Below are 10119 nucleotides of genomic sequence, written 5' to 3' on the forward strand. Positions count from 1 at the left end.
CCCCCACTTAACTCATTTATTTATGCTGCACAATGACAAGTTCCTGAATTTTACTGAAACCAAAAATGCTACCGGGCGCATTTGACGCATCATAAACACTGAACACTGAAATAATCTACTTGGTCAGGGAGTGCTGAATGAAATCCAGCTAAGTACAAACAAAGGAAAGCGCAGAGAGAAGGAGAAGGCTCACCGCTGCGGTGGTTGGCGCAGAGCGCCGCCCCCAGCTCCTCCGACTCGTACTCGTCCAGCAGCGCCAGGCTCCGGTCCGGCTTCTCGATGAGCTCCAGCCGCGGCCTCGCCATCTCCTCCTCCTCCCCCTCCTCATCTTCAACCACCGCATAGCTCACACCCCCACTCGTCGACACAGCCCCCGCCCCCCTACTCTCGCGCCTCCCAGCGCAGATACCGCTCCGTCCTGGCGCGCACGGCGGTGTTGAATGCCGGCGGCGGGGGAGGCGCGCCGGCGGCGCGGCTAGCCGGAGCGCGAGGCCTAGCTCCATTGCGCAGAGCAGAGGAAGTGAATTGGAAGTGACACCGGAGGACGAGGGGATAAGAGAGACGCAGAGCAGAGCGTTTTGATTTCCCCTCGCAGCCCAGGCCCAGATAAGCAGAGGCCCATTCCACGCCCACACCCAAAGAGGCCCATACACAGGCCCATCGGGCCGTCGCGGCTCAACCGTCGCCGTGAACCCGACAAAACGGCCGAGGCAGCGAGGCGGCCGAGCAGAACCCAACCCCCCGCAAAAACCCTAGCCCCGTCCCCTCCCTCCCTCCCCCTCCTCCTCAGGCTCGTCGGCGGCGGCGGCGCGCGGCGGCGATGGGCAAGGCGAAGGGGAAGCAGAGGCAGGACAAGTACTACCACCTCGCCAAGGAGCAGGGGTACCGGAGCCGAGCGGCCTTCAAGCTATTACAGCTCGACGCGCGGTTCCGGTTCCTGCCGACGGCGCGGGCCGTGCTCGACCTCTGCGCGGCGCCCGGCGGGTGGGTGCAGGTGGCCGTCAACCACGCGCCCGTGGGCGCCTTCGTCGTCGGCGTCGACCTCGTGCCCATCCGCCCCATCCGCGGCGCCCACTCCCTCACCGAGGACATCACCACCTCCAAGTGCCGCTCCGCCGTGCGCAAGCTCATGGACTCCAAGGGCGTCGCCGCCTTCGACGTCGTCCTCCACGACGGCTCGCCCAACGTCGGCGGCGCCTGGGCGCAGGAGGCCACCACCCAGTCCGCCCTCGTCATCGACGCCGTCCGCCTCGCCACCATGTTCCTCGCCCCCAAGGGCGCCTTCATCACCAAGGTTTGACAGAGGACTTGCACCGCGATTGTTGATCCCCTATGTGAAGTGCGCATATCAAACTCACCTGTACTTTTCCTTCTTCAACAGGTCTTCAGGTCCCAGGATTACAATGCTATCATGTTCTGTCTTAAGCAGGTGTGTATTGAACGCAGGTTCTTCAAGTGCTTGTGTTGTTACTTATGTATTTCGTACTAGTGTGTTGACACATGAAACAAACCCATTTGCATTTCAGCTGTTTGAGAAGGTTGAGGTGACCAAACCTAGTGCGAGTCGTGGCACGTCCGCTGAAATTTACATTATCTGTCTCAAATATAAAGCGCCTGCAAAGATTGCTCCAGAACTTCTTGATATAAAGCACCTGTTCAACGTCGAACCTGAGAAGAAGATGGTAGGCTGAAACATTTGTCAGAGTTACTCAATCGATTTCTCTTTTTTATATGTGTTAGCATCCCTTTAATGTTACATTTTTGTTTCTGCAGCCTAGGGATGTACTTGGTACTAATAAAAAGGACAAAAGACAGCGTGAAGGGTAAGTATGCCTTCGTATGTCGGCAAATGAGTTTGCACGGTCATTTTTCTTGCAGTACTGCTTTTCTACCACTCAACAAATGCGTCGGTAATGAGGGTCATGCTACAATAGTTTATTTGTATTTCAGTGCCTCATAGAATGGCTGGTGTAACGATATAAGATTTAGAGAACATCATGCTTTGCTAGATCTATAATTTTACCACATATTGGTTAAAACCCATGAATTTATTACATCGTCTTCAATATGGAACTTTTCATACAGTGACTGGCTATATTGGTGCATTTGCTAGTGTAAACAAGACAACAGCACAGTGAACTTATGTTCAGATCTGGCATGCCTTCTCCCTTTCTCACACTAAGGGTAACAACATATTATGCAGTGGTGCATCACATGTGTGAAAACATTTCTCTGCATATCTTGGTAGCAGTCAGCCACAGTGTGATTTCTAGAAACTAATTGATGCCTGTTTTTTGCTAGTTCTGTTTGTAGGGTCAAATAAGCAGCTAGCCATTTGAAATTTGACCCTGATAACATTCCTCTTTTATGCTATTTTATTAAGTGGTTAATGGTAAAGAATTGAAATTATCTGAACATCTGGTCCTTTGTATTGTACTTTCAAACTTTGAATTATATAATCCACTCTGGTGGGAGATCCACATTTCTAATTTCTGTTGTATGTGATTCATTCAGGTACGATGATGGAGTCACAGTATTGAGGAAAGTTGGTCAGGCATCAGATTTTATATGGTCTGATGCTCAGACACCACTGGAATTTCTTGGTTCTGTTACAGAAATTTCATTTGATGATGAAGCATCTGTGCCTATCAAGAATCATGAGTTTACTACAGATGAGGTAATGGAGTAATGCCTTTGCTCTGCATTCCTGCTGCCTAACTTGTATTCAATCTTAGTTATAATGCTGACTGATTCTATGTTTTGTTGTGTGCCAGATAAAAAATCTTTGTGACGATTTACGTGTGCTGGATAAAAACAGCTTTAAGCATATCTTGAAGTAAGTATCTTTTCCTATTATATTGTCTCATCAAGTTTATTTCTAGATTATGATTGTCCAAGCATGTCTATTACTATCAGTGTGTCATGTGGAGAGGTGCCTTTTCATCTGATGAAACTGATATATATTATGTTAGGTGGCGCATACGCATAAGGAAAGCATTGTCATCATCTTCCCAAGTGACACCTAAGGCTGATGGTACTGTGGTGGAGACCAAGGTCAACGATGATGACCAACTTCTACAGGAAATGGAAGACCTGACGAGTTTCATTGATAGGAAAAAAAGAAGAGATAAGAAGCGTCAATCAAGACGTCGTGCAAAGGTATTTACATTATGAAATATGAAAAGCCTCGTTTGCTGCACGTGGCGTTGATTTGAATTGTGTGCTGATATATCAGTCTCTTCATTCCAGGATAAAGCACGCAAGGCAACAGGAATGCAAATTGATGCTACAGAAGAGGGATATGGTGATCCTGACTTGTTCTCTATTAAGGCTATCAAGGTATCCTGCTGTTTTTGTATTCCTGTCTGTCTTACTTTGCCTTGTACACCACAGAAAGTTCATCATTCTTTCTCTCAGAAGAGTTTTTCTTCTAAGTCATCTAGCCCTTATTATCATTCGGCGAGCACATGTGGAAAAGTGATTTTGGTTCTGATGTAATTTCTCTAAAGTTACTGTCCCAGATTGATGTCTTATTTTAGCTTTTACGTGTTCAAGTTGTCCGTGCTTGCGAACTCAGTAATATATACTTTGTCTATAGGGTGGGAAAGATCTTCAGGCTGTTGAGTCAGCAGAGTATAATGCGGAAGATGGCTCTGGAGACAGTGAGAATGAAGAGACTCAAACTCATGAAGACTCTGATGAGGAAATGGATTCTGATGAAGAACAACAGAGGTAAATTTTCAGACATCCGCACCAAAAATAATACTCCCTATCATCCATATTACTTGTCGCTCAGTCGGATGATTTAGACGTATTTCAGTGCTAGATACATCCATTTGAGCGACAAGTACTATGAATCAGAGGGGGTAATATTATAGTTTGGTCATACTCCCTCCGCCCGGAAATACTTGTCATCAAAATGGAGAAAAGGGGATGTATCTAGATGTATTTTAGTTCTAGATACATCTCTTTTTATCCATTTTGATGACAAGTATTTTCGGACGGAGGGAGTATAAATTCATCACTTGCAAAATTTACTGTAAAAATTCCAGAGACTCATAACACAACATCTTTCGAATCAGGTATGATGCTCAACTTGAGGAGATGCTTGATGAAGCTTACGAACGTTTTGTGACAAAGAAAGGTGGAGAAGTAAAACAAGAACGCAAACGTGCCAAGAGAATCAATACTGATGCTGATACAGATCTGTTAGAGGTAATAAATGACATTAATCCACATGAATTTTGTCCTCGCCTTTGAAACCCGTTTTTTTATACAGTAGCCAATGGACTCAATTTGATGATAATATATGCTATTATGTTTCAACTTGATAGGGAGGTGAAGATGATGGTAGCGATGTTGACATGGACCAAGGTTCTGAGGAAGAGGAAGATCAAGAGGCAAACCCCCTTTTACTGTCTTTTGATTCAGCGAAGCCAACAAAAGAGCAGACTACAAAGCAGTGGTTCGGTCAGGATCTGTTTGCAGAATTAGGAGCTGACCTTGATGAGAAGAGTGACAGTGAGGATGAAAGAGAGAAGCCGCGTAAGAACTTGAAAAAGAAGGTGGATTCAGGAAAGAAGGAAACCCCGGCTAAAGCACAGCTGGACTCAGGAAAGAAGGAGAAACCGACTAAAGCTCAGCGCCTGCAGCAAGATGATATTGAGATGGTGGCAGCAGAGCCAGTCCGAGCTGCAGATGACTCGTCCTCATCCTCGGACGAGTCAGACGATCTAGATGAGGACATGGACGACGACACCAAGGCCGAAGTGCTGGCCTATGCGCATAAGATGCTGAGGAAGAAGCAGAGGGAGCAGATCCTGGATGACGCCTACAACAAGTACATGTTTGACGACGTGGGCCTGCCCAAGTGGTTTGCCGAGGATGAGAAGAGGCACACCGTGCCCATGAAGCCGATCACGAAGGAGGAGGTGGCGGCCATGAAGGCGCAGTTCAGGGAGATCGACGCGCGGCCATCAAAGAAGGTGGCGGAGGCCAAGGCGCGAAAGAAGCGGGTGGCGGCTAAGAAGCTGGAGAAGGCGCGGCAGAAGGCGGACATCGTGGCGGACCAGAGCGACATCAACGAGCAGTCCAAGGCCAAGATGATCGACAAGATCTACCGCAAGGCGGTGTCGACCCAGCGGCCCAAGAAGGAGTATGTGGTGGCCAAGAAGGGCGTGCAGGTCCGGACCGGCAAGGGCAAGGTGCTGGTGGACCCCCGGATGAAGAAGGACAAGCGGAGTGCCGGCTCGGGCAAGAAGGGCGGCAAGGGTAAGAAGGGCGCTGGCGGCGGTCAGAAGAAAGGTGGGAAGGCTGGTGGCGGTGGGAGGAAGGCCGGCGGCGGCAAAGGGGGGCCGCGTTGAGTAGTTTGACGAGAGGCGTATGGATGAGCAGCTGGGCATGTCGCGCCTGCTGAAAGTTGGATAGCTCGCTCTCTGCTGCCGAAATTTTTGCCTGTCCGGGTAGCTAAGCTGGTTTTGCTATACTATAATACGTTGATGCTATGAGAGCTGTTTCAGTCCGTCAGAAAAGTTTTGTAAGTTACGCTTGTATCGGACGAATTTTCTGGATAATAATTTGTGATTGTGGTTAAAGCCTGACAGTAACATAATCATGACGAGCTTACCTTAAACTTGCTAGCCTTGTGGCCTACTAGAAAACAGAGACCAAAAATGAAGCTAGGACACATGGAGCTCTACATATTTGTGTCATGAATGCAATTTTCTCAGTTAGCTCGGAATGAAAGAGGTGGTGGCGTGTGCCGTGCGCACGTACGTACCCTGTGAAGAGGAGAAAGCCTTTGGGGGTCGCCGTTTCCTTGTCGGGTGAAAAGAAAGAAAGAAAAAGGAACGAAGCTTTGAATCCCCGGCATAGCGACCCTGGCCTGGATTCCGATTCCCGTCTCTCCTGGCAACTTGTTGAGAGAAGCGAATCCGGATCCCACAGCTTTCGGGCTCCAAGATTTGGAATCCGGCCAGCCAGCCGATGATGATGTAGTGACGGCAAGAGGGTAGGGCATGGCAGAATCCAGTCCGATGAAATTCCTAATAATGATGGCTCACACATAGCCTAAAAGCATTCCCACTTTGCTCTGCTTACCTTAGCTTATATACTCTATTCTTTTGTGAAGATGTTTGGAGTACTAGTCAAGGATCTAGTTATCAAGCCTCAACATCAGATGAACGGATGAATTTTTTAGCCAAAGAATCAGAAGCATACGTGCAGATAGAAAAGCAAGCTTTTCCTGTGCAAGATAACTTATTCTGCACAATATGAGATGCCCCCTCTCTTATCTACCTCCCTTTTCACTTGAAGGAGACAGGACTCCCTGGTCAAACTAAGGATCTGGTAGTATGATTTCGCCAAGCCCGGTGCTAAATTATGATACATCAACAAGTTTATAACAACCTTTCACTTGAAGGAGAGCAAGGCTCTGGTCAAACTAAGGATCTAGTAGTATGATTTTTGGGAAGCCCGGCGCTGAATTATGATATGTCAACAAGTTTATAACAATCTTGGCGATCCCTGGAACTAGAGGAGTCCAAGATCAAACTGCAGACAAAGAGAGAAAGATCCATGCCGCCTATTTCTCCTCGAATGCATCGTTTTTCGTGAAGAAGAAAGCGGTAAGATAGCGCGAGCGACCATTTCAAGATTGTGACGATTATACTATGTCGGATAAAGTTATGTTTCAGTAATATACATGAGCTGTGTTGCGATGACCCCTCGTAAAGAATACGTAAGTTAACCCATTACTGAACTGGCAAAAACTACAAGAGAAATGCCTCCTGTCCTGCAGGAGGCAGAGCAAACCTACAGAAAAATGGCTGCGAAATACATGAAACAAGTATTTATGCACTTCGCTAGCATCTTCCTGAGAGGCTTTTGCTCCGATTGTTCGAAATATGACGGGGAATCCTGCATCTTTCCTGTGGCTTTTACGCAGATATGATTCCGAGTAAGAGATCTCCGGTGGACGATGGTGGACTAGTCCACACACCCGCAAGAATCAAACCCGACGCAAGTTGCGCCCGCCGCCCCCTCCACAGTCCAGTGCATCCGATGCAAACCTCAAGACTGCCGTGAGCACGCAGCAAGCAATGAGCCAGGAGCAGGATTTTGTCAATTCCTTTTCCAAAACCATTGGAGATGGAAAGATAGATATATTCCTTCGGTCCCCGGCCACGTTCGGAGGGCGTTCCTCTCCCTCTTTGGAATCTGTTTGTCGACCGGGTGGCGGTGATCATTCGGGCGACATGTAAAGAATGGAGGCTCTTAGCCCACATCCCTGCCACCTTTTTATCTCTCACTCAAATGGATGAATCAATCATGCATGGTGCTCCCTAAACCAATGCATGGTCAAGCAAAAGCACTACCTCTGAATTCCAAGACGCCTTTCTGAACAATGCAAAAAATACTTAGAAGATTTTCTTAGAGGTAATAGCACCCCAAGTCCTTGAACTTGCACGGCATGTGATGTTTTAGTCCTTATACTTACAAAAGTGGACTGGGCAGTCCCTGAACTTGCAACAGATGTGCAATTTTAGTCCAGAGCCAATCACGTGAAGCCAAGTGAACGCCAAGTGGACGAGCTGGTAAGCGCTGCACCTTTTGCAATTAGGCCCCTGCCTTTCCCCTCTATCTACCCGCAGTACACCACAATTAACGAGGATTGTAGATGTCAAGCTGTGTCTGCATCAATCTATTTGTTCTTTGTAGATGTCAAAACTTGTATCTATCTAAAGAGTGTTTATTTATTTTTTTCCCAGGTATCACGTCCAAATTAATCGCACTGTGTACGGGCTACTGCAGTTGTACATGCATATTGCAATAGTAAGGGGAAAGCCCTTTCCTGTACAAATCAAGTTCAGAGAAGTTTATATGTGCTAGTAGGCGAGTACACGCGCCATGCAAACCTTGCCTGCTAAGTACGTACTTTTGATCCAAGAACTTGTACCTATCTTGTAAAGATTGGACCCTGCTCATCTGCAACACAACTGTCAGACTCTGCCATCTATCTAGTTTCTTATCAAATTATGGTCGTGGCTTTATGGACTGAAATGGGTCTTCCAGTAATCAGTGCTATACTGTATGAAAGAATTCAGTGACTGGGACTTTCTATAGGTCTCAGTCAAGTCTGTGGTTCTTGCAGAAGAGAAGATGTGATTTTATAAATGCAACATTTGCCTGAGTAAATTGTCTTCTCCTCTGCTCTGCTCTACTGCTTACTGAAATATACGCTTACTTATGGCAGAGATGCATACATGTCTTGCATGGGTAGTGGTAGTACTTCGAGTAGCGGGGAGCCAAAGACTCAGGTCCGATGGTTCTTCTATAATCATTATGTGTATTGTACTGCTTGCTGAAATAGTACTTGAGGAATTTTGTGGGATGTTACTGTGTGAAAGATTTCAGAATTCAGTAACATGAATATGTTCAGTATATATCAGGGTAGAGTGTTCAGTATAAACACTCTAGGTACTCCAAATGTTGTAGTTCCTCGGACAGACACAGCTTCAGCCCAGTTTCCCCTGTCGTTCGAGGATTTGCTTCCTGCGTGGATATCATGCCTGTTAACACACTACTCCCTCCGTCCTTGAAAAAATGTACTTCCAACTTTATTAAAAAGTCAAATTTTTTTATGTTTGACCGTATGTATACAATAATGAACCAACATTTATGCTATCAAATTGGTAGCATTAGATTCATGATTAAATATATTTTCGTCATATACCTATTTGGTTTCACAAGCATTGACATATTTTTGCACAAACTCGGTCAAACTTTTAGATAGTTTGACCCTCTAACAAAGTTGAAAGTATACTTTTTCAAGGACGGAGGGAGTATATATTTTTGGTGCTCATTTCATTCAGTAGATAGATTATAACAAAATGTACAAGAACTGTATACACACTAGCATGATAAAGATCCGAGGAAGGATTACAAAATATTTCGGTCACCAGTAGCGATGTCTAGATGACGCTGAATTAACATAAATTACAAGCAGCAGCAAAAGCGGCCTTATTCACAAACATTACAGTTTTTTGCCCGAAAAGGGCAAGATCACGTGCAAAAAAAATCATAATATGTATGGTACAATACAAATACAACGAAGAATCCAGGCCAAAGGCGTACCCTCGGAGGATCCATGATTTACTAGATTGCCACAAACTCATAACTGCGGTACATGTAGATGCAAACGAGTTGAAGAAACAATACATGTCTGGTAAGTTTAATGGATAGATAGATACCCGAGGAACTTAATCGAACAAAGAACATTCTCCAGCAAGTGAGCTTGCTTTTGACAGTAGAGTCCCATCGATGTACACCTCGGGAATATGGCTTACAAAAGGGTAATCCTCTCCGGATTCGGCTGCGCATCTTATGCTCAGCTCAGGGCAGTTGTAAACCAAGGCTTTCTTCAGAGAACGGAAATCTTAGATGTAGCTTGGTAGCCCCTCCAGATTTTCGCAATCGACAATCTGAATATATTTAAGCGAGGAAGCAGCAGACTTAAAGCTGTGGAAGGCGTGCCAACTTTGGAAGACCACCAAGTTGCAGGTTCTGACTTCTGAAGGCTATGTGATCTCCCCGAGACTTCCCCTGGTCAAATCTAGCTCTTCACAGCCACTAATACTCAATGCAACAGGCAGCGGCCTAATTGTGGTGTACTGCGGGTAGATAGAGGGGAAAGGCAGGGGCCTAATTGCAAAAGGTGCAGCGCTGACCAGCTCGTCCACTTGGCCTCACATGATTGGCCCTGGACTAAACTTGCACATCCGTTGCAAGTTCACGGACTGCCCAATTCACTTTTACAAGTATAAGGACTAAACCATCACATGTTGTGCAAGTTCAGGGAGTTGGGGTGCTATTACCTCATTTTCTTACAGGATGACATGCTTGGCAGCATCGGATCAGATGGGGTTCAGAAAACTTACGGAGAGGACCATCGAGATCAGAGATGGTGGGCACGCGCACCTGTGTGCAGCTCTGTTCTCCTCCTGTGGGCGGCTTGCAGCCCATTGGCCGGCGCGCGCGCCTTACGAGGAGGTCTCTGCCGGTCCAGCTATGTCAGGATCATGCACGGCTGTGGGCAGCTTCCGTTGATGATGTGAGCAG

General features: G+C 46.6%; 2 protein-coding genes across 2 annotated transcripts in view; one reads left to right on the forward strand and one right to left on the reverse strand.

Moving 5' to 3' along the window:
* The window catches only part of LOC119292493 (GTPase ERA-like, chloroplastic), a 4090-nt gene extending 3554 nt beyond the window's left edge, over positions 1-536 (reverse strand). Inside the window, exon 1 of the mRNA XM_037571319.1 lies at positions 194-536. Coding sequence (XP_037427216.1) covers positions 194-503 — 310 coding nt within the window. The 5' untranslated portion in view covers positions 504-536. The remainder of the gene's footprint in view (positions 1-193) is intronic.
* A 202-nt stretch (positions 537-738) lies between these two features.
* LOC119292504 (pre-rRNA 2'-O-ribose RNA methyltransferase-like) lies at positions 739-5594 on the forward strand. The gene is made up of 11 exons (XM_037571326.1): positions 739-1294; positions 1382-1429; positions 1527-1682; positions 1774-1823; positions 2515-2677; positions 2775-2836; positions 2973-3159; positions 3250-3339; positions 3599-3732; positions 4083-4215; positions 4335-5594. The coding sequence occupies exons 1-11, from the start codon at positions 821-823 to the stop codon at positions 5361-5363; spliced, it is 2526 nt and encodes an 841-aa protein (XP_037427223.1). The 5' UTR covers positions 739-820; the 3' UTR covers positions 5364-5594.
* The last annotated feature ends 4525 nt before the right edge of the window (positions 5595-10119 follow it).

This window comes from Triticum dicoccoides, chromosome 1A (assembly GCF_002162155.2).
Source record: "Triticum dicoccoides isolate Atlit2015 ecotype Zavitan chromosome 1A, WEW_v2.0, whole genome shotgun sequence".
NCBI classification, from domain to species: domain Eukaryota; kingdom Viridiplantae; phylum Streptophyta; class Magnoliopsida; order Poales; family Poaceae; genus Triticum; species Triticum dicoccoides.